The sequence below is a fragment of the Eubalaena glacialis genome, chromosome 5 (genome assembly GCF_028564815.1).
Source record: "Eubalaena glacialis isolate mEubGla1 chromosome 5, mEubGla1.1.hap2.+ XY, whole genome shotgun sequence".
NCBI classification, from domain to species: domain Eukaryota; kingdom Metazoa; phylum Chordata; class Mammalia; order Artiodactyla; family Balaenidae; genus Eubalaena; species Eubalaena glacialis.
The window spans coordinates 49981087-50005852 of NC_083720.1; the positions used below are offsets into that span (position 1 = coordinate 49981087).

The 24766-nt window shown below is 44.3% G+C and overlaps 1 protein-coding gene across 4 annotated transcripts in view; it reads right to left on the bottom strand.

The window, feature by feature from the left end:
* ADGRA3 (adhesion G protein-coupled receptor A3) overlaps positions 1 to 23687 on the bottom strand; it is a 125075-nt gene extending 101388 nt beyond the window's left edge. For all 4 annotated transcript variants that reach the window (XM_061191280.1, XM_061191279.1, XM_061191278.1 and 1 more), the window contains exon 1: positions 23210 to 23687. In XM_061191280.1, the coding sequence (XP_061047263.1) occupies positions 23210 to 23451 (242 nt within the window). In that variant the 5' untranslated portion in view covers positions 23452 to 23687. The remainder of the gene's footprint in view (positions 1 to 23209) is intronic.
* Positions 23688 to 24766: the final 1079 nt, after the last annotated feature.

The following is a 24766-nucleotide window of genomic DNA, read 5'->3' on the forward strand; positions in this document are numbered from 1 at the left end:
CACCACATCCCCACACACACAAAAAAAATCATAATGGTGGACATTTGAGAGATTCTATCGTGCAGCCATTCTTTTTTTTTTTTTAACATCTTTATTGGAGTATAATTGCTTTACAATGTTGTGTTAGTTACTGCTGTATAACAAAGTGAATCAGCTACATGTATACATATATCCCCATATCCCCTCCCTTTTGAGTCTCCCTCCCACCCTTCCTATCCCACCCTTCTAGGTGGTCACAAAGCACCGAGCTGATCTCCCCGTGCGATGCAGCTGCTTCCCACTAGTTATCTATTTTACATATGGTAGTGTATACATGTCAGTGCTATTCTCTCATTTCGTTCCAGCTTACCCTTCCCCCTCACCGTGTCCTCAAGTCCATTCTCCACATCTGTGTCTTTACTCCTGTCCTGCCCCTAGGTTCATCAGAACTTTTTTTTTTTTAGATTCTATATATATATATGTTAGCATACGGTATTTGTTTTTCTCTTTGACTTACTTCACTCTGTATGACAGACTCTAACTCCATCCACCTCACTATAAATAATTCAATTTCGTTTCTTTTTATGGCTGAGTAATATTCCATTGTATATATGTGCATCTTCTTTATCCATTCATCTGTCGATGGACACTTAGGTTGCTTCCATGTTCTGGCTATTGTAAGTAGAGCTGCAATGAACATTGCAGTACACTGACTCTTTGAATTATGGTTTTCTCAGGGTATATGCCCAGTAGTGGGATTGCTGGGTCATATGATAGTTCTATTTTTAGTTTTTTAAGGAACCTCCATACTGTTCTCCATAGTGGCAGTATCAATTTACATTCCCACCAACAGTGCAAGAGGGTTCCCTTTTCTCCACACCCTCTCCAGCATTTATTGTTTGTAGATTTTTTTTTTTTAAACGTACTTTGAATTTTATTTATTTATTTATTTTTGGCTGTGTTGGGTCTTCGTTTCTGTGCGAGGGCCTTCTCTAGTTGCGGCAAGCGGGGGCCACTCTTCATCACGGTACGCGGGCCTCTCACTATCGCGGCCTCTCTTGTTGCGGAGCACAGGCTCCAGATGCGCAGGCTCAGTAGCTGTGGCTCACGGGCCTAGTTGCTCCGCGGCATGTGGGATCTTCCCAGACCAGGGCTCGAACCCGCGTCCCCTACATTGGCAGGCAGACTCTCAACCACTGTGCCACCAGGGAAGCCCTGTAGACTTTTTGATGATGGCCATTCTGACTGGTATGAGGTGATACCTCATTGTAGTTTTGATTTGCATTTATCTAATGATTAGTGATGTTGAGCATCCTTTCTTCTTTATGTGGATACACACTCATTCACTCCTCACAAGAACACTATGAAACCGATACTATTCTTTTTTTCTGAAACAGTAACAACAAAAATTTGCAAGTTAGGCAACTTGCCCAGGTTCATATTCAGATCAAGTAGCAGACTGAAGATTCAAACAGTGCCTGATATATAAGTGACTTGTGGGGCTAGGGAGGTGCGCTACTCAGATCTCCCTTCCAGAGAGACCCTGCACAGGACAGCAGGTAGCTGACCACTTCCGGCTGCAACCGTCCAGAGAATCTGCCTCAGTTTCCAAGCAGAGGCCACCCACTTTGGAGGCAATGCCAGCCCAGGACTGAGCATAGCAGTGATAAGTAGGTTCTCTGTTCCTGGCCAGTACAGACTCCCCAGCAGTCCTGCTCTGCACCAGAGTTCCCTGCTGGGCTGGCCAAGACTTTCCCATAGCTGCACGGTGGTCTGCTCCACCCAATTGTCCTTCCTTCCCCCTCTCCTTTCACAGGGGCTAGACCTGCATCTCAATCCACAGGTGTTCCATACCCACTTCTGCTTCATCTCCCTTTTTTTCCCATAGTTATTTCCCCGTGTAAACATCTTATTCTTCTAACCCCACTCTGGCACGCGCTTCCCAGAGGATCCAACTGATAAGATGCCCACAATATCTGTTCATTAAATGAATGAAATAAAAATACAGCTGGGGGCTTCTCTGGTGGTGCAGTGGTTGAGAATCTGCCTGCCGATGCAGGGGACACGGGTTCGAGCCCTGGTCTGGGAAGATCCCACATGCCGCGGAGCAACTAGGCCCGTGAGCCACAACTACGGAGCCTGCGCGTCTGGAGCCTGTGCTCCGCAACAAGAGAGGCCGCGATAGTGAGAGGCCTGCGCACCGCGATGAAGAAGTGGCCCCTGCTTGCCGCAACCGGAGAAAGCCCTCGCACAGAAACGAAGACCCAACGCAGCCAAAAATTAAAAATAAATAAATAAATAAATAGGGATATATTAAAAAAAAAAAATACAGCTGGGTTTAATGTTCTGTGTTCAAATATCCCTCTATAAGGAATTAATGATACAGTATCTACAATGTCCAGGCATCCAGCTGTAAAGATGAGACATATAAATCTCAGTCCCAAGCTCATTCCTTCTCTGAGACTTACGGGAAAAAAATGGGGGTGGGGGGAGGTCAAAAAATCTACCAGAATATGTCTAGTTTTCTTCTTTTAATATTGCAATAAAAGTTGTCCCAAGATACTTTTTTCCACATTTGAACCCTTCTACAATTAGAACCATCTTAAAATGGATATCAAAAGAAATGGCCAGCTACTAGGAAAAGTTGTCACTACTGGCAAATATACAAACCGTGGCTGAAATGTGAAGTCTGGATCCTTAATTACAGCTTAATGTTTATACATTAAGATTTGACTATGATACAGCACTGAAATAAAAAGTTGTGTAATAGAAGACTGAATATTATATGACAGTCAGCATAATTAAAGGCAGCAGAGTAAATCTCCCAGAATTTAAAATTTAGGAAAGGCTGGTGGGATTCATTCATGAGTCATGGAGAACTATCACTCAAGCAGCTGATGTCTCTCATAAGCCGCCAGCTAATTTATAAGGGAAGCAGTTTAACTCCCAGTGAAACATGATTAAAAGGGGGAGGGGGGAGCTTGTTAAATTAACCAAGTAAAAAGGACAAACAAAACCCTAATATTCTTTATAGACAGACAAACCATATTGCCAAGACTAAAGATGCAAAAGAGGGGGCTTCCCTGGTGGCGCAGTGGTTAAGACTCTGCCTGCCAATGCAGGGGACACGGGTTCGAGCCCTGGTCTGGGAAGATCCCACATGCCATGGAGCAACTAAGCCCATGAGCCACAACTACTGAGCCTGCGCATCTGGAGCCTGTGCTCCGCAACGGGAGAGGCCGCGACAGTGAGAGGCCCGCACACCGCGATGAAGAGTGGCCCCCGCTCGCCGCAACTGGAGAATGCCCTTGCACAGAAACGAAGACCCAACACAGCCAAAAATAAATTAATTAATTAATTAATTTAAAAAAAAAAAGATGCAAAAGAAAAAGTCAAGATCACTTTTGTAAAAAGCTCAGTGGGTTAAGATATATGCATCAGGCTGTCAAATGTCTTAAAATACATTTATCATACCTACATAGAAAGAAAAAGGAACTGATACAGGGGTAAAGTGTTATTAATAGCAAAATCTGGCAAATCTGGATATAAAATATATGAGGGTTCTAGATTATTATTATTCTTTTAACTTTCATGTAGAGTTTGAAATTATTTTCAAATAAACAGTGTAAAAAGCTTTGTGTTAAAACGACACTATGCCTAACAAGAATGGTCAAGTGATTCCGAGGACCTCTAAATGAGAAGGCTGGGTGTCCATTTAAATACTAAATATTGAAGCAGTGGCATTTCACGGTGTGGGAAGAAGAAATAGACACTTACAGAGAAACCAGCTCCCTCACTGAACCCTAACCCTAACCCTAACCCTAACCCTAACATCTGACTGTTGATGGCATCTTAGAAACAAATACCGGCTGCTTTTTCCTTCTACGTCTGTTCCTTAAGTTGGTTGGATACTACGTCTCGTAGACCCATCCTTCACATCTCTCAATTCTTCTTCATAATTCTTAAACCTTCTGCTTTCAATTTTGAAAGAAATCCTCAGCTCAGTTTTCCCGACCACTAATTTTCTCAGCCTGAAGTGGTTCCCATTTTGCTCTTGGGCCCATTTACCGCCCCCAGCCAGCACGTTCTAACATTACACTCTCACGGTTAACTTCTCAGACAGCCTCCTTTTCTCAACAGCTCCTTTCCCACACCAACTCCTGCTTTATAGATTGCCCTTCTCTTGGATCTGAGACTAGGAATTAGAAGTTTCCTTTATTGACTTTCCCTTAATCATACTGTTGATCACATGCCTGACGACCAGCGGGTGCTTGCTCATCTTTACAAGTGGGGGTCTGGGCTGATGTGTATTCCTCGCTGCACAGGGTTTCTTGAGCGCACTTGAAAAGAATGGGGAATGGGTAGGAAAGGGAGGTGAGCAAAATGCCTGTATTTCAAGGCACAGAAGCCTCATATCCTTAGAAGGTGGGGACACAAAAGAAACCTGAGGTCCCCGACGTAAACTTCAACTTCCAGCTACAGTCACCCACTGATATTCTGCCTTGGCAAATCTCCCAGCTTATTTAAAACTCAGCTAAAGGGCTTTGTTGCAGAGGCAAACCCTACCACCAAGCCCTCTGAGTCAAACTCAATGAGAGCAGAGCTGGAGCAGCTGTTCCAGGGCTACGAATTCCTGGCGGAGTGCTCTCCTCACCCACGTCTGCTGCCACTCCCTAGAGTTTCAACTCTTGGGAATCTTCCAAGATCCTGTGAAGAAAATTCATTGGTCTAGTTATTCCTGCTTTTGTCTCTATTGGGTTGCAAGTACCTTCACTGTGCAGTTTCACCATCAATCTGATCCCATCCGTTTCATTTATTCCATAGCGTCCTCAGTGCTTCTGGAGCACTGCAGCACCTTTCTCAGTTTTCAGCCCCATTAGTTATGGGTTCGCTCATATTTTATACTACTTCTGTCGTTTTCAACAGAATTTCTGGGAGGAAATGAGAAAAAGTAAACAAGCGTGGTTCAATGTATATCCACTGACGGGGTTGTAAAAGAGTCACTTCCTAAGAGGGGAAGGCTCCTTCCTCTCCTGCATCCTCTCTGGATGCTGAATGCCTGGGGTCAGGCTTGCTGTCTAGCCAATCCCGTGCCGTCACACAGGGAGGCTAGCCTTTCGCTTTACGAAGTTGCCAAAACCCAGAGGAAACTCTCAACCACCTTTCACTTAACAGAATGATGATTTTTAATCACAAGGGTACCTGTTAAAGCAATGCCTCATATGTCAACCAAAGGTAAAGCTCCAGGTTCCCTGTAAAACAATCAGGTGTCGCTGAGCACACCCATTTGCCAGTGCCACAGTCATCCTGGTCCAGCATCCAACCGCCAAAGGCAAAACAAGGGAGTTGGATGGGGGCCTGCTGGCAGGAAGTTGTGGTTCTGTTCCCTGGCCTGGTGACTATTAAACAACAAAATTCACCTGAGCAACTTTTAAAGCTCTTACTTGCTTTACCCAGTGATGCATGGATTTGTTGAAGTGGTGGAGAGTTCAGCAGACTAAGCCTGCCTTCGTGAAGCTGTAAGCAATAGTACTGCCACCCTCAATCTCTGCAAGGTGAACAATTTTTTAAAAGTAGACAGCAAGTCAAAGGTATCACCAGCTAACATACTATTATAGGGTCACAATATAATTTATCACCAGACACCTGATGTTTACATTCGCATTAATAATTACACCAAGACAACAGGTGTCAACCTGGGCATATGGTCACCCTTAACGACTCAAATGGTTCATTAAATAACCTTTCAAGTTATTGAAAGGCATATCTATCAAAGACCTAACATTTTTTTAAGGCTTGTTTTTTCCTATAATTATTTCAGTCTTTATTCAGTAGTTTTATAACTAAAAAGGACATAATCTGTTTTTCTGCTTTCTCATTAAACCATAAGTTCGCATGTAACCAAATAGCATTTGGTTAATTAATAAAAACTAAAAGGTTTTTTATGCCATACTAGCTATTCTTTCCAAAATGCCTAAAAATGAAAAACTGTTTATTAAATAGCACTTCATCTTATCTTAGGAACACATCAGCTCAATGAGAAAAGGGAGCCCATTTTTCAAGGTGTCTGTAACATCATAAAGAACACTGGGCACTTAATATTTATGAATATAATAAAAGCAAGTTTATTTGGCATTTTAATCAAATAAAGAGCTTTCTCCTGGGACCAGAATGAGTTTTTTCTAGGATTTTGAGCCCGATTTTTAAGCTGAAATCCACGATGAACCTACTACGCACTGAGAGTACATTTGAACATCTACTGTGTGCTGGGAGCATCATTAATTAAAGGACATAAAAACAGACCTCAGACTAATATGACACATGAATCTCAGTGTGAAGTGCTACAAGAAGGATATATGATGATTCAAAGAGAATATAGAGTTTAAATGTTGCTGAAGTGCAGAATGATTAAGGGAAACATTTCTGATCTTTGTTGTTAAAAAAATAAATAAATTCAAAGGGCAGACAGGAAGGGGGAAATCCTTTTAAACAGAGATAACTTCTCTGTATTAGTTTTCTTTTGCTGCATAACAAATTACCACAGACTGCTTTAAATCAACACCTACTTAGTGGCACACAGTTCTGCAGTCAGAAGCCCAGGCACGGAGTCAGCGGGTCCTCTGCTCAGGGTGGACGCTGGCTGCAGAGAACCTGGGTACCGAAAGTGGGGATGCTCCTAAATGAATGAATGAGGCGGAGGGAAGGAGGGATGTGACTACACACATTACGTGGGAAGTATTCTTGCCAGGGTCACGCTTGAATCTGAGTGGTGAAAAGTGGTACCTCGTAATTTTAATTTCCACTTCCCATTGTAAATTTGTGTTCCCTTCCTGTGAAGGTCTGGAACTGTCCTTTGACCATTACAACACACTAATTATAAGTATGAGCTCTCAAGTCAGACTGCCTCAGCTCAAAGCCTGGTTCCACCACATACTGCCTGGGTGACCCTGGGGGAATTAATGAGATTCTATGCCCCACTTGCTCAGGCACAAAAGAGGCATCATAATAATAATGACCTCATTAAGGAAGTATGAGAATTAACTAATACAACACAACCCTTCAAACACTTTTGACAGGATCTGGCACACTCAGCACACATTACCTATTATTATTGGCCCATGTTTCTAATGGATCATTTGTCTTTTCTTCCTAATTTGTAGGAGGTTCTTAATACATGGGAACCAGCATTTTCCAATACAATCTTTCAAAAATTCTTAGGCAGCTGGTCCAAATGCCGGGTGCCAGTCTCTATTAGAATATACTCAGAGAGCACATTTTGGAAGCTATTACCAAGGCGTGAAATCATCATTTCTGACAAGGACAGCACTTACTACTAAGCATAGAGTCTAAATAATTCTATTGGTAAGAAATCTCCTGAGACCTTTGTAAATTTAGAGCCACTCTTTTAAGGTAGCTGTTGAAACTATATCAAACAGGGAAGAACCCTGATATGTACAAAAAGCCATATGACCCTAAGATTATAAAACCAAACAATTAATCCAGTCATTAACAGAGTTTTAGGCTTCCAGGGCCATTGGCAAATAAGGGCACGTGTGCCACCACGTCTCTGTCCCATGCCAGATCAGGAGTCGGTCCTGGCGCTTTCCTGATAAGCTCAGGCAACGCTCCTAATGGCTGTTCCCAATTCACAGGTGCTGTCATTCAAGAAATCTACTTGCCATACTGGTTCTATTGCAGAAACTCTATCATAGGCAATTATGACCTCAGTGTACTTTTTATAACTGGTGGGGGGATCGTGACCAAGAACTGACCTGCTCACTGAGAGTGAGTTCTGTGTAGAAAGTCAACAAGGAAGTGCTGTGAAAAAGAATCAGCCAGAACACTGGCGTCAAAAGATGTGTAATAAACATGTGGTAATACGGGCAAAGCAGTAAGGGGGGGGTGGGGAGGGGGACATGCAGGCAAAAGAAATAATCATGTGATATTGAATCTGTAGGACATCCATACAGTCTGAAAATAAAGGAAAAATACATGCGTGTCTGTGTGTATAAAGTCAAAAAAGGCATCTTCACTTTGCTAAAAAAAAAAAAGTGTATGTTTCTGAACTTTATGGACAACTTGTACATTCCTTTGATACTCAGAAACTCAGATAAGCAGGCTGGGGGACTCACTGAGCTGAGGTTTAATAATCTATATTCCTATAACAGGAAAGAATGGGGATCTGCAAAGAGACAACCAGAGTTCAGTGCTAGCGCTCACCAAGGGTTCAGATCTAACTCAGGAACTCAGGGACCAAAAAAAAAAAACCAAAAACAGTTTATAGGATGAAAGCACAAGGTCCCAATATTGGGATCAGCCCCAGGGCACGAGGGCAGGCCTCAGCCAGTGAGTGAGGGGCCATCAGCCTAGAGCAGTGAGAAAAGGCATGCGGCCAAGAAAACATCCCTGCACTTGGTTACTATTATAATGAAATAAATCCCTTCGAAGACATAATTTGAGCTTCATTCAATGTGCACATGAACTCTGCGGATTTTTAAAAAATATCACAGTAACCTTGAATTTCAGCAGTTAAAGAGCCTTAAAGATAATCTAGTTCAAAACCTCATTTTCCTCTTCAGGAAAGTAAGAGCCAAAAAATTACGATGTGTTAAGGGTCACCATTCTACTTGGTAACAAAGCTAACGTAAGCCCCCGTATCCATTCAGTCTCGTGGCTATTTCCTCTGTATCCTGCTTTCTGGTCATCTTTATCAAATATGGGATAGGTGTGCCAGTTCCCTGCTTACCCAGGCATAACTATGACAGGTAGTTGTGAGGGCTCCCTAAAAAAAGTGTTATGCATTCTTTTCACTTCCCATGGAGACCCACCAAAAATGCAACTACCTGCTATGATGTCAGTATTCCTTTCATCTTAATAGGACAGCTATATTTGAGATAGGTCATTTATTACACCAGGATAAAATTTTCAATCTCAAGAATGCAGGTAAGAGGACTATTTAATAATCAATAATACTACACTGCAGTCCTAAGTAGGATGTTCTGATCAGTCCCGCAACCACCTGATGATAGCAAAACGAGATATTAAATTTCTTTCCTTCAGTTACTACAACACAGTAAGTACTAGTTACTTTGTTTTCCCATCAGTCAGCCAGCTCTAAAGCAATGGTTCAAAGTAAACAAGTTCCCCCATATCTTTTCTGCTACAAACACTTACTCTCAACCCCTACTGCCAATATGAGCATTTAGGTTGTCTGTGACTTTTATGAACAGAACAATAGTGAGAATTACAGGCCTAAAGGCCACAGTCCTGGGCCAGAAGCCGAAAAGGTGTGTAACTTGAGAGGATCAATTTACCTGTCCACGCTCAGTTGGCACACCTGAAAAAAATAGGAACAATGCCAACCTTATGAGATTGTTTTACCCACTGGGATGTGTATGTGGAGCACGTGGCACAGTACATGGCACACGATAAATATCGCAATGTTGGTAGTCATTAGAACTTGTAAATCAGTTCAGGGCACTGACACATAGTGGACCCTTGAAAAACACGGGGGTGAGGGCACCAACCCTCCACTCAGTGGAAAATCTGAATAATAACTTATAGTCAGCTCTCAGTATACACGGTTCCTCCGTAACTACGGATTCAACCCACCTCAGATAGTGCAGTACTACAGTACTGAACAACTGAAAAACTTCCACTCATTAAGTGTAACCACACAATTCAAATCCATGTTGTTCAAGGGTCAACTACATAAAGTTCTGGAGGCCAAGGCGCTTTACAGACACCTTAGTTTGCGCTACTCACGGTAGTTTAAGATAATTACCAAACCGGATTTAGGAGAAAGTCGAACTAGCATTAGAAGTTTTTAACCACCTACATTAGCTAACTCAATCATGGATGCTTTAAGGTTACAACAGAAGTAGAAACAGCAGGTCGACCAAATTTAATTTCAACAGAAAGCTAAGAAGTTTCCTGAAATCCCACACTCTTGAAAGAACAATGAGAAGGATCTTCATATTGGCTTTACTATCAACCTCCCAACAGAAAAATAAACACTTTCCATTTACAAGCTGTCACCATCTACTCTCACTCTGGACGTACTCAGACTTAGTACAGGAGGTCTCCATAATCCCCCCTCATCTCTGCTCCGTGCGGTAACAGGACATCTCCAATTTTTAAAGTTCTATAAACACTAAAATGAAAAATGATGGAAACACTAACAAAGCTTAAAAAGGGAAAGTCTGACAAAGTTCTTACATCATGGCCCCAAGTCTGTGGTTGCTAAGCTGTTCTAGCTAAACTGATGGACAAGTTTTTCAACTTTATCCCTGAGGGAAGAACTCGAGAAGACATTTTTTTTTTTTTTTTTTCCCAGCAAGGAGCCCTGAAAAATCAAGTCACAGCAGACAGTTAACTAGGGTTCTCTAAATAGGCAATAATCTCAAGTAGACAATCTCTACTTATCATGGTTCAGAGTCGATGACACCCATTCCCTAGGGCTTTGCCTTCAAAAGCACACCATCCCCTACGGAGGTACTGCTCTCTGTGGCCCATCTTGGCAGGAAACCATGCAACCAAGCTAGCCATTTCCCCATAGGAGCTTCTGAGCCCAAACCGTGTCAAACTGCTGAAATTCAATAATTAAGTGATCATGGTAACAGATGTGGTGACCTGAAGAAGACTACACATGCAGTGGAGGAACGAAAGATCTTTGAATCTAAGCAGACTGCAGGCAAGGCACAGTGCAGAAACTAGACAACAATGGACTGAAACAAATAAAAGTTAAGGTACTGCAGGGATGGATTCATGCCTCCCTTTCGAGAAGGTTAATTGTGAAGGAAGAAGAGTAACTACTCCAACTACTGCTACAAGGGTGGTTTGGGGGAGGGGAGTTTTTTTGTTTGTTTTTGGGTTTTTTTTTAAAACAGAGGCTATGTATGCGCCAAGGAGAAACACCACAAACTAGGGGAGAAGCCGAAAAGATAAGTGATAGTTTCTCAAGAAGTAGGAGGGAAATAGATCAAGAAAAGGGGAGGAAAACAATGAAATAAACTGGCAAAAGAGAAGCACTTTTCACTATCAAAGGCAGAGTGGGAGTTTAAGCCTTGACCTTGTAGGTAGGGTATTCCGCTTTCAAGACTCTAGAGCTCATCTATGATAGATTCATCATCTTGTGTTAAAAATAATGTAAGATTCTTCCCCTAGTCCTACTTGAGAAAAAAAATAGTGGGGAAAATGACACTTCTTTATACAAAGACTTACTGCGTGTTTATGTGATAGACACTGAGAATACAGAGATAAACATCACCATCAAGAGTTCACAATCTGGTGCAGCCACTATGGAAAACAACATGGAGGTTCCTCAAAAAATGAAAAACAGAACTACCATATGATCCAGAAATTCCACTGCTGAGTATACATCTGAAGAAAATGAAAACACTAATGTGAACCCTAATGTTCACAGCAGCATTATTTACAATTGCCAAGATATGGAAGCAACCTAAGTGTCCACTGACAGTTGAATGGATAAAGAAAACGTGGTATATGTATACAATGGAACATTACCAAGCCATAAAAAAGAATGAAATTCTGCCCTTTGCAACAATGTGGATGGACCTACAGAGTATTACCCTAAGAGAAATAAGTCAGAGAAAGACAAATACTCTATGTTACCACTTACATGTGAATCTAAAAAATAAAACAAAGGGATGGATACAACAAAACAAAAACAGACTTTCAGATACAGAGAACAAACTAGTGGTTACCAATGGGGAGAAGGAATGGGGAGAGGGGCAATACAGGGGAATGGGATTAAGAGATACAAACTACAATGTATTAAATAAGCAACAAAGATAGATTGTACAGCACAGAGAAATATAGCCACTATTTCGTTATAGATTATACTCCATTTAAAGTTATAAAAATATTGAATCACTATGTTGTACACCTGAAACTAAATCAATTATACTTCAATTTTTTAAAAAAAGAGTTCACAATCTGGTAAGAGAGCAGGAACTGTAAATAAATCATTCCAAACAGTATGACACCTGCAGCAATGCAAGCAAACGTGAGGTAGGATGCGGTCACAAGGAACAGAGGAGTCAGCCTAGCACTGATTGCCAGGGTAGACTGCAAGTCACATGGTATCCCAAAGACTTAGGATTCTCATCAAATCTTCGCTAGAAAGGGAGAGATCACACTTGGTCTTGTTTAAAACAAACCAAACAAAGGTTAAAACAAATAATCATAGAAAGCCCATCTGTCTTAAAACACAGTACTAGAGATGAATACACCCCTAGTCAATTTCTCTTTGCCTTTTCATGAGAAAAGAGTTGGGAAGAATTGCACAATAAAACAAAGAATGCTTTTAAGTCTTATCTTGATGGAAAATGAATCAATTTAATTAGACTTAGATTCAAGCAGTCTTAAAGAAAGAAAAGTTTAACAACTGCATTACAGAATCTGTATTACAGTTACATCTCCAAAGCCTGCTTTAAGTTTCCTTCATTTAAATCTCAGGAGGGTTTAGACTGAAGTGTCATCCCCAACACAATTTACAACCTGCTTTCTACCTGGCTCACAATACGAGGCCATCACAGAAATGCCAATTAAAAGCCTACCACTATTCTAGGTGCTACAGTTGCAGGAAGGAGCAAAACAGTCTCTCTGACCTCGATGGAACTGACATTCTAGGGGAGGCTAGGTCACATACATGGAACTATTTATTTTAATTCAGAAATGTCTTCATATAGGGAATGAATTTAACTCACAATCACATAGTATGCATTATGTCCTGTGCTGGGGGGATGCAGGGGAGAGGGCTGGGGGTAAGGCTTGAGGAGCTCAGATTACCCCCAGGGATCCTTTATTTCTCCCCAGCCTGGGTTGGGGGCATGCTTATTCCTCTTCTGGGGAAACATTTTGGCCTGCAAGTACGGTAGTCCCTCCCTATCTGCAGGGGATACATTCCAAGAACCCCAGTAGATGCCTGAAACTTTGGACAGTACTGAACCCTTTATATACTGTACTATGATTTTTTCCTATACATACATACCTCCGATAAAGTTTAATTTATAAATAGGCACAGTAAGAGATCATCAACGATAAACTAGAACAATTATAACAATATACTGTAATAAAATTCTATGGAGGTAGTCTCTCTCTCTCAGAATCTCTCATGGTACAAATGTAATGTCTTTTCCATCTTAACCAAACACTTATCAAGCACTGTGGCCATATAACTTTTGCAGTCTGAAGTGCAACAGCAAAATTAACACAAATTCTTTTTCCTTCACTATTTCATGGTTAAAGGATTTGTTCTTACTGTAGATCTTAGCAACCCCAGTATATGATTTTTTTTTCTTCCCTTGTTAAGTCTAAAACTTTCACCTTTTCACTTAAAGAAAGCATTTTACAGTTTCTCTTTGGCACATCCGAATTGCCAGCATCACTACTCCTACGCTTGGGGGATCATTATGAAGTAAAATAAGGGTGACTTGAACACAAGCACTGAGATACCAGGACAGTCGATCTGATAGATGACCCAGACGGCTACTAAGTGACTAACAGGCGGGTACGCTGGACAAAGGGATGATTCACATCCCAGGCAGGACAGAGCGAGATTTCATCATGCTAGTCAGAATGGTGCACAATTTAAAACTTATGAATTATTTCTGGAATTTTCCATTTAATATTTTCGGACCGTGATTAACCATGAGTAACTGAAACTGGGGATAAGAGGGGACTTGTGTACAATTCTTGACTAGGTGAAAGCACCGCTTTTACATGTAGAGCTAGCAATCCTGCCAAAAGATTTTCTTCATGTTCACACCACTGTCATCCAGAAGAATTTAATAAAAATATTCTAAGAAGTAGGTAGTGAGGGTGATGGACAATTTAGCCTTCTTTGTATAGGATTATATTTCACAGATTTGCCCTTCCCCCTCCCCCATCCTGATTACTCAGGAACAAAAGATTTCAAATATGCACAGTTCAAACATGTAATTTAAACTTAACAAGGCAAAATATGAGAAGAAAAAAAGGACAAAAGGTACCTTTTATTTTACTTAAACTAAGAACCAAGAATGTCAGTCATGCAAATTGATAAAGAGCTAAAAGCAACTAGCAAATGCCTGCCTGTTATATGAGTGGATTTAGGCTAGCAACAAAGTTATGTGCCCTGCTAGAGGAGATCTCTTGTTCTCGTCTGCCCAACATGCCTGTCCGTTCTCAAGTCAAGAATATGACAGAGATGCCCACAGTCCTGCCTCCTTAGTCCCAACCAAAGCAGTAAGAAAATAATGAAAGATATATATTATCAGATGAGGAGTGGCTGCTTAAACAAAAAGTGTCAACTGGGGAGGGAAAAAGCTACTAGAAACTAAAACTGTTCAGAGAAGGTGGCCAAATACAAATGACCCTTTTGTAGACGTGTCAAACTATATTAAACTTCACTTATAATCAGAATGTAAATTAAAATAAGCTTTTTTTTTTTTTTTTAACTTATCAGGCTAGTAAAGACTAAAAAACAAAATTCCCAGAGCAGGCAGATATTTGGGAAATTGGACCTCTCATAGTTTCTCTATACTATTTTATTATTTTATATTAGTAATGCATTATTACTGGAAATAAATCTCTATTTTAAATTTAATATAAAGGATTTGAGGTAGACGGAGGCAGGGGCCACCATATGTGTTTCGTTGCCTATTCCATCTGAGTATCAGGCCCTCAAATACTGGTTTGGACAAATGCTTGCTGCCCTTAGACTTTCTCAGTCCATTCCTTTAGTACCACAACGCATCTCCAAAACTTTATTGTCCTTAACCCCATGACTTGGTATTAAATTCAACTTCAGCACATCACTCCCCACTTCACAAAGTCATTTTTTTTTCTCTCTTATGAATAAGGCCCCACCCTACAGCTCTCAGCTCTCTCTGTCCTAAAAATGTCTCTTGATTTTCATCCATCCTTGCTCCACCTGGGAAGAGTCCCTCCCTCCCTGCCCCCCTTTTGAGACCGTGTTCCTCAATCTGTTCCCCTGCCCCTTCTTCTACCTTCTTTTGTTGCAGCAGATGACAGCTGGTGAAGACGGTTACCCCTTCAGGTCGTTGTGCTGCTAGAAAACAGGTTCTCAGCCCAGGTGACAACAGAATCACCTGCAGAGCCATGAAACATACCAACTTCCAGGTCCCATCCTGGACCAGTCAAATCAGATCACGAGATCTGTGGCCCAGGCATCTGAACGTTGAATGTTCCCAGGTGACTGAACACAAGGTGGAAAATCTCAACAGCAAGCTCAGCAGCCAGGTTTGGGGGAGGTGGAGATAAATGCCCCTGCCCCAGCCCACTGGACCACCCCGGGGCTGGGATGCAGGGACTGGGGCGGTGAGACTCTGGCCTGGAGCACCCTCCACACAAACATAATCACTGTGTGTGTGTCACGACATGAAAATGCTTGGAAAGAACTGCTGTAAATAATGGAAGTGAGTATGTGCTACAGGAGATCTGAGACGTACTAGGTTGGGGAAAGGCTTCGTGCCCAGCAGACAGATGTGATGGGAAAGCAAAGGTGGTCACTGACCGAAAAGGTCTATCAGTCCCTTTAGCGAGGCTGTTCCTAAAACCAGTCTTGCAGATTTCCCTTTACAAACCCTATTGCCTATAATAATTCCCCAAAGTCCACCAGTTACCTCCCTGCTATCTCCAGCTCTCTTAGCAGAGTGTGGCAATGGAAGAAGATGCAGGTTAAATCACATCAAAAAGAGCCAGATCCAGGAGAAGTGTGACAGATATTGTACATCTGGAAGGCCAGAGGTGGAGTTCCAGGATGGGATACAAGCACACAAGACTAGGATAAAACTGGTCTAATGGCCAAAAAAAGTCACACAAGCTCGCCTAAATCAAGCTGACAGTGAGCAGAGTAGGCAGTGGGTATCTGTTGAATGAATGCAAAAGCAAGCACTTTTAAAAACTAGGGTAGGAATTATGAAGACAGCCACTAGAGAAGAGTGATTGTCAAAAGTCAGCTATGGTCTTTGGAAGGCCCCTGTTGTATGTAGGAAAACAGATTTAAATCCAGGCCTGCAGACAAAAAGGAAAAAGAAGACCAGGGTGTTGGGGGAAGTGGGGTGGGATTATGGAGTGGGGAGGGGGTAGTCCTGGATAATTCTTATACCAATCCCTTCCATTTGCTCCCTTCAGGTCCTGAGCTGGAGGGATCTGAGGACAAGAAATGTTTCCCTGAGTGAAAAGCCCAATATCTGCAATGTGCTCAGCATGGCACTACAAGTGGCCAGGAGAAACGTGTCCCTTCTGTGAGGCACCGGCTACGGCTCTGTCCCATCCCATCCAACACGCAGGAGATTCCCTCACTACACAGGCAAAATTTCTTAAAAGTTTAGTGGTGGGGGAAAGAAAAACAGCTGGGGCGAGACGGCTTACTTTAAAACTCCCTCTTCAGACTAAAACTGTCTGCACTTGAACATAAATGCAAGCTAAACCATGCATAAAGCATTAAAATTATATTAGAATAAATTTAGTCAGGCAACAACTAAAAACTCATTGAGCAAGTCTGCATCTGCAGCTTCTTAATTTTTGCAAAAACTGACTTAAGTTACTAAAATTTAAAGAATTCTGTATCCTAACTTTTGTCTGTTTATGAGAAAACTGTTGACACAACAATAAACTAGTTATGGTCTCTGGACTTAAAGATTCCTCCACAGGAATACAGACAATACAGAAAACAACTGGTTTTAGAGAAGCAGCTAAATGGGAAAAAAAAAGTCACTGAGTACTACTATAAGAAACTTCACCTGTCATTTTCTGACTTACTTTCAAGAGTTTTTACTCTGGGTTTTTTTTGTTTTTGTTTTTTGTGTTTTTTTGCCTATTTTTAAAAGCCATCTTTACAGGCTTCTGGGAATAGAAGTTGTAACTGGATTGGGGCAAGAACCTCCGAAAGTTCCTGTTTTCTTTTGTTTCTGGTATTTTATTTCTGATTTACTGCCAAACCCACCAACTTCTCTCATCTACTCCTGATGCCGGAGGACTCCAAGCGGACAAGAAGCAACAGGATTCAGGGGCTGGGTCACGCAAAACCTTCTCAGCACATTGGAAAAACTTAAGACTTGCATTCATGGACCAAACGCCTAGATCTGCCCAAAATTCTGCAATATTCCCGAGCAACTTGCCAGCACACTGCCTAACGTGTGTGCTTATCATACACATAAGATAATGTAGTTCAAATGTAACTGTCCACAGATTTACTAGACCCGTTCTTGAATAGGGGATCCAACAGCTGTGAAATGCTGACCTAAACTAAATAAATGTTCTCATTTGCCATAATAGGGTAAAAATTTGAATTCACATCCCTCCACTTGTCCTGACCTCCCAAGATACAGTCCTATCTTTATTGGCATTACTCTTATCAATAAAGACAATTACGTTCCCACCCACTGAGGTCTCAGAGCCCTTCCTTTGAGGGGATGTGCATTATGAGAGCATCAGGTATCCTATAAAGTGACAGAAGAGCACAGATAAGAAGCGCTAGGGAAGGATCAGCGCGCTGGAAGAGGGAAAGAAGAGTTCACAGCAGATGAGCTGGATTGAGAAGCACCCAAAATTTACCAGAAAAGGGATACCAGGAGAGAGGGGCAGACTTAGCCAAGGCACACAGGAAGCAAAATACAAATCTGCTCAGGGGACAGTGAGATGCACACTTTGGTTAAGCAGAGAATTTGTGTCTAAGACTGATCCTTGAATGAAAGAATCATGTCTTATTTTATCCCTGAATACCTAGCACTCAGCACTGTGCCTACAAAATTAACAGTGTCTCAATCGATGTCCACGGGGAAAAAAGTTGTGCTGAGTATCGGGAAATACAGCTACAGAGGTATAGGAGACCTTGCATTCAAAGATTAAAAACCTTACCCATGACCCACACGAATTCAGGCCACGACAGCTTTGGGGGCTGTTCATTAAAATCACCCTGCTCCTTGGGAATTCCCTGGCGGTCCAGTTGTTAGGACTCTGTGCTTTCACTGCCGAGGGCCCGGGTTCGGTCCCTGGTCGGGGGACTAGGATCCTGGGAGCCGCGCAGCGTGGCCGAAATCAGCAACAACAAAAAAAATCGCCCTGCTTCTTCTCTCCCTCTGTTGCCCTCACCTGGCAAAAGCAGCAGCCTGGCTAATCCCAAGGCTTCTCATCTCTAAACTGAATGCAGCTGGAGAGAAATAACAGCGCTGGCCATCTCCCTTTGAACTGGATCACAAGGCAAAATGGACACAACTCCACTCCGGTGACATTTCTGCCATCCCCAGGACGGTCACTCTCCCACTTTCCAAAAGAACCACTTCACTCCTCTTTCACCTTCCTCTTCACACCATCTACTCACCCCTCCTCCCTCACCCTGCCTCTAGGTCCTTTTTTTTTTTTAACATCTTTATTGGAGTATAATTGCTTTACAATGGTGTGTTAGTTTCTGCTTTATAACAAAGTGAATCAGTTATGCATATACATATGTTCCCATATCTCTTCCCTCTTGCATCTCCCTCCCTCCCACCCTCCCTATCCCACCCCTCTAGGTGGTCACAAAGCACCGAGCTGATCTCCCTGTGCTATGCGGCTGCTTCCCACTTCCTATCTATTTTACGTTTGGTAGTGTATGTATGTCCATGCCACTCTCTCACTTTGTCCCAGCTTACCCTTCCCCCTCCCCATATCCTCAAGTCCATTCTCTAGTAGGTCTGTGTCTTTATTCCCGTCTTACCACTAGGTTCTTCGTGACCTTTTAGGTCTTTAAGGAAATAAAAGCAAGGGAGCAGGAAAGCCCTCTTCATCCCACCTGCTCTGCCCACAGCCTCCCGCCCGCCCTTCTGCCTGCGCTCCCTCCTATCACCATGTGGGGATGGAACATCCTGCTCCAGCAAACACCAAACCTCCCACCCGCGCTCCAGCTCCCATCCCATCTCACCTTCCATCATGCATTTCGCCCTCTCCCCAACTATTCCCAACCATACTCAGGCGCTAACGTTCTCTTTCCTTCACACCAAACTTCTTCCTCATCGAGGTGCTATCGCCACCGTCCTCACCCTGTTCTCCCTTCAATCCACCCCAACCTGCCTTCCGCAGCCTCCGATCCACGGAGGGCACCCAAGCGCCAGGCTGTCACATCCAGCTTGGCCTTACTGTTCCTCATCTCTCAGCATCTCTCCACTGGGGCGCCCCCAATTCCTGTCTTCAAACCTGAACTTCTCTTGGCGTCTATGACCAGATACTCCCCAGGTGCTCCCCCCACCTCACCAGAGGCTCCTTCCTGCTCAGGCTCTTCCACTGCTCCAGGAGGCTTCAGTACACTCTCCCCTAACTGACCTCGACCAGACCCGTGCTTGAAATACCATAGATAGACCGATGGTTCCAAAAACCCTCTCTGCATTTCAGTGGGGCCAGTCCGTCACCAGCCCTCACTGTTACTGCAGAATGCCCTCCCCCCACCCCCAAAACCCCATCTTTCACTCCCCTTGGGCCATGCTCAAGTCCTAACTTCTCCAAGAAAATTAAAAAATCTTCCCATGCCTCCACAGCCCCACTGCTCTCTCCTCTTTTCAGGCTTCCTAAAGCATTTAAACAATCAGCAGTACAGGATTTATTACTTAATTACAGACATTCCGTGATTGTTCCTGAGATGTCTGCTTTGCTTTGGTGCAAATCTTCTCTCCAACCAGATTTAAGTTTCCAAACAATACAAGCACTTCTTTTTGTGTACCTGGCCCTGAGCTGCATACACTGGTGACGTCCAATTATCAGTTTTCTGATAGCAAACAAACATAACATTTGATAAAGTAGAATCGCCATGTAGCATCATGTAGCACCGTTGGAAAAGCAGGGCTAAATCTGTACAACCTTCTACCACTGACGTCCTCAGAATTTTTAAAACTTAATATTGAGCATCTCATATAAAACATAGAAATAAAGTAAACAATTTCCAACAAAAACATTAAATGCAGTTAAATTTTTATTCCACGTGTGTATAAGAATAATAAATGGAATTTAATCCTTTAATGGAAAAGGCTACGAGACACAAAAAACAGGTCAAGATGAGGATTTCTGCCAGACCTCTCTAGAAACATGGCTATGAAAATGTGTTGTTCACTAAGATAGTTGAAGGATCTGAGCTTTAAGCTATCAATATATTGAAGTCTAGTTCATCCACTACGTAGAAAAGGCCTTATTTTTCATTATTAAAGAAAGAAAAAAGAAAACTTCTATCCAATCCTTGCCATCCTTTCAACCCCTATCAACTTTCCATGCAACACCTGCATCACAGCTCAGCTGAAAATGCTTGGCCACACCTAAGGAATGAAAACTCCAACCAGAGAGCCTGTCCGACCTTGACCTGCCCCCCACCGCGCCCCAACGCCAGCACCACCACTCCAGGCACTAGACACTTGCCCTTGACTTTCAAGCAATATCAAATGCATGGCTTCACAAGCATCTCCACACCCGTGGGCGTGCTGTGGGCTCCCACCTTCCATCCCCTCATTGCCTCACCATTTCCTTCACTATCATCTTTCTCATCCTTCTCAAATTGGCTCTGGATCCTCAGATCCTCCATCCCACCCACTATGCCCTAAAGGGGCCTCGGTTGCCCTCTTCTGGGTTCCTTTTTCTACTTGTGCACCCTGATATTAGACCGTTTACCATACTGCCCTGAGACTTATTCATGAATCTCTCTCCCTAAATACCGTAAGTTCCTGGAGAAGAAAGATGTTTTTAATCTATATTTTGTAGTGAACCGAAAGGTGTCTCCCAAAGCCATAGGTCCAAGTTCTCAGCCCTATACCTCTGAAAGTAACCTTGTTTGGAAACAGGGTCTTTGCAGATGTAACTAAGTCACAGATCTCTAGATGAGATCATCCTGGACTTCCGGTGGACCCTAAATTTAATGACTGGTGTCTTAGAAGAGAAAGAAGAATATTTGAGAGACACACAAAGGGAAGGCCATGCGAAGACAGAGGCAGAGATTGGAGTTGGGTTATCCCAAGCCAAGTCATGTCAGAAGCTGAAAGAATCAAGGATCCTCCCCCAGAGCCTTTGGAGGGAGCATGGCCCTGCTGAAACCCTTGACTTCAGACTTCTGACCTCCAGCACTGTGAGAGAAGAAATTTGTTGTTTAAGCCGTCAAATTTGTGGTAATTTACCATAGTCCTAGGAAACTAACACCTAGTCCAAACCTCAACATACTGCCCACGACCTTAGTTCAATAAAAAACTGTGTTGAACTAAGAAGGAAGATGAAGACAAGGGGTGATGATGAGAAAGCATCTGAACTGCAGGGCAGGGATCTGGGACACGGACCCCTTGCCAGGCGTTCACCATGGGAACCTGGGCAAGTCACTTATCCACGGCGACCCTCTGATTTATTCCCTAATAAAATGAGGAAACTGGCCCAGAAGACCCTCCACCAGGTCTGATACACCTTGAACCAACTTCATCCGGAACATCAACTTTATATGATCCTTAAATAAATTATAATTTCTTCCCATTCACTGAATAAATTTTATTAATTTTACTTTTATCTAAAGAGCTTTCAGGTGGAAAAAAAGGATTAAAATGGCATTTCAAAGGCACTTGTATTTTAATCAGCTCAAAAAAATTCAGTGAAATAGTTTGATAATATGCTGAAAAGTGATTTTCTATAATATCAACTTTTTTCCCCCGCAGAGTCAACAATTTAAAGTAGCTGCTTTAATCCACTGTTGACAGTTCAGAAAAACTCGACCTAAACTTGAATCAGCTTAAGTGCCACTGATCCAGAACCCAAATGGATGATGACTAATTTCTTCAGAGTAACAAGGGAGTTGGGCAACACAAAGGTTTTCTCCACTTGACTCCAGACTGTAATTATGGTCGCATACCCAAAATATCCACTTCAAAGAATCTGGCTAAGAAATAAATACAGCTGCTGCCGCTACCAAATGGTCGAGTGTTGGTAAAGGAAATCAAACAAAACAAAAACTCTTTTGCCACTTTCGGGCCTCCATAAACAGAAACACACAATTTTCCTGTGTTAAATCTTTCCTAATTCAAACAAATGGAAATGAAGAACAAAGGTGTTGGTAATGAAATTTGTACTTGTCTTACCCATAAATCCAGCTTGGGTTAATTTGGGTTAAATTAAAAACCATATTTTTGGGTTAAATTAAAAACCGCAGTTTAAGTTCTTTCACAGGTCATGCTGCTTCCCTTGCCTTCATGTTTTTATAGTGGCAGCCTTGATTCTTTTTTAGGGAACCAACCAAAACAACATAGAGGAAGACGGCGCCGAGGGACTCGTATTTCAGTTCGACAAAATACCCATTAGAAAGCCTTTCAAGCCTTCCCAAACCAATTCGTTGTTCAGAAAATAAAATCAACAGTCACTGGGGCCACGGGTTCAGCTAGAATTGGCAGAACCACGCTTGCAAAACTGGACCGTGAATCGTAACACAAACTGAGTAACGAGACCAAAAATTTTTCCTTCCAGGTGGAAACTCAATCTGAAAATCAAGTCCTTGAGTTGCAAGGTTCAGCAAACCCCCAGTTTGCAAATCCGAAGTTCTCGGCTTTTAAAAAGATGAGCGCTCACACCCAAGAAAACGGAGCTGGAAGGTGCAAGATTTCATCTGAAATATATTTCTGGCCCTGAAAAACAACTCTATTTTAAAAGGTGCTCTTTAACTGTAATAAAACTAAGATAGCAAAAGCGAAGGAAACAGTCTGGGGGTTTGGGGAATCACACACCGGGGCGTTCAAAGTCCTCGTGTTGCTTTAGTATCCTGCAAACTTGCGTCCAAGTAACTTAAGTTGGAAGATGCTGAAGGACTGGCGCTTCTAACCTAGCACTGTGTTTTCCGGCAGCCCACGCACAGGATGAATGAGCTTTAACTCTGCGGATTGCGTGTTTACTTGCATCCTCACGTGGCACCGCGCAGCTCAAAAGCGCCGCGCCCGGACCGCGCGGGGAACCCGAAAACTTTGCAAACTACCGGAGCTCGGAGGCAGCTCGGGGACACATCTGCTCGCCTGCCGCAGAAACGCGCCCAGGCCGAGCCCCCCGGGGCTTGCGCAGCACCAGCCCTGCCCGCAGCTTCATTCACACAAAGGCACAGGGGTGCCGGCGGGACCCTTTTGCAAGTCGCGCGGAGAGAGAAGCGGCACGACAGAGAGCGCCGGCAGGGAAGGAGGGAGGGGACCGGGAGCTTGGGCAGAGCGGCGCCCCGCGGGCTACTCACAGGGTGACCGTGCGGTTGGGCACCGTGTCCGGGGGCAGGACCTGCGCGAGCTCCAGGCTGCTACACACCACCTTGCCCTCTGCGGCGCCCGCCGCCCTGCCGGCCCCTCGGGGCCGCCCGTCGTGCTTGCAGCCCGGGGGCAGCGCCGCGGCCCCGCCGCCGCCTCCGAGCAGCGCGAGCAGAGCCAGCGGCAGCAACAGAGGCGGCGGCGCGCGGCCCCGCAGGCGCTCGGACGGCTCCATGCTGAGGGCTGGGCGGCGGGTCGGGGCCTGCCGGCCGAGCGGCGGAGCGCTGGCCTAGCGGGCCGCCCCGGCGCCCGGGCGGACGAGAGCGCAGCACGGGCCCCGGAGCGCCCGGAGCCTTGTGGCGGCCGGAGGACGCGCCCTCCTCGGCGCCGACATGCTCCTTTGTCCGCTGCGGCCGCGCTCGGCCTCTGGGTGGCCGCCGGGTCACGGCCGCGCGGGTCCCTGCGCCGCTCTACGGCCGAGCGGGAGCGCCGCCTCCGCCTCCGCCTCCGCCTCCGCCTCCGCCTCCCCCGGCCACTGCCCGCGGCGGCTCCTCCCTGCCTGCCGCCGCCCCCGCCCCTTCTCCTCCCCCTCCTCCCCCCTTCCTCCCCCTCCTCCCCCCTCCTCCTTCCCTTCTTCTCCTTCTCTTTCTCCTCCCCCTTTTTCTCCTCCTCCTCCACCTCGTGGTCTCCTCTCCTCTCACCGCCCGCCCCCCGTGGCTCCGGGAAGGAGGTTGGCTCTCCCAGGCCAGCGCCGCCCGTCACGTGCCCACGACCCCACGCGTGCCCGGCTTCCGAGCAGGAGTTGTGGGCCCGCGGGAGTACGGTAACTCGTGGAGAGGGCGGAAGAAAGTTCTAGCCCAAACTCCAGCCACGGTGGCCACTGTCTGGCACGCTTCCCTCCTCCTCCTCCTTCGCCGCCCTCCAGACAAAGGCGCCCTGTGCGCCCCTGGGGGCCGCGCGTACCGCCCGGCGAGCCCCAGTCCCAGGCATGGGATGAGGGAGGAGAGCAGGGCTGAATTTCTTTGGAGAAAGGCAAGGAGAGAGGTAGTGCCCCAAACCAACTATCTTCAAAGGACTAGCCTTCCCACCTCTCTCCCCACGCAGGGATCGCGAGCCTTTTCTTCGCACACCTTGGTCTCATTTGTCCCGAATACAGGAGAGCTAGGGACAGGTTCCTCTCTCGGAAAGAGGACCCTCTAAAGCCGTTTCTGGCCTTCAGCAATTCCACTCATAACCCTTTCAAAGGATGCATCGGGGCCTCGCTGGACCGGCAGCCTTTGGAAAAAGAAATTTCCCTCTGGCATCCAAAGATACCTCAGATGTAACCAGTTAGAGCAATTGTGAGCAAACCAGCCAAGAAACCCCAGCTGAATCGATTATTCTAGGGAAGGCGGCCTGCCCCGCCCTAACATTTGCAAGACCGGGGTTCACGTACCCTATGTTTAAATATTTACAAGGAATATATCAAGCTTACAAATAAAATATATTCTATGCTCCTATCTTGAAAAATATACCTTAATAACGACCTGGAAGGCCAGGCGTGTGCACAG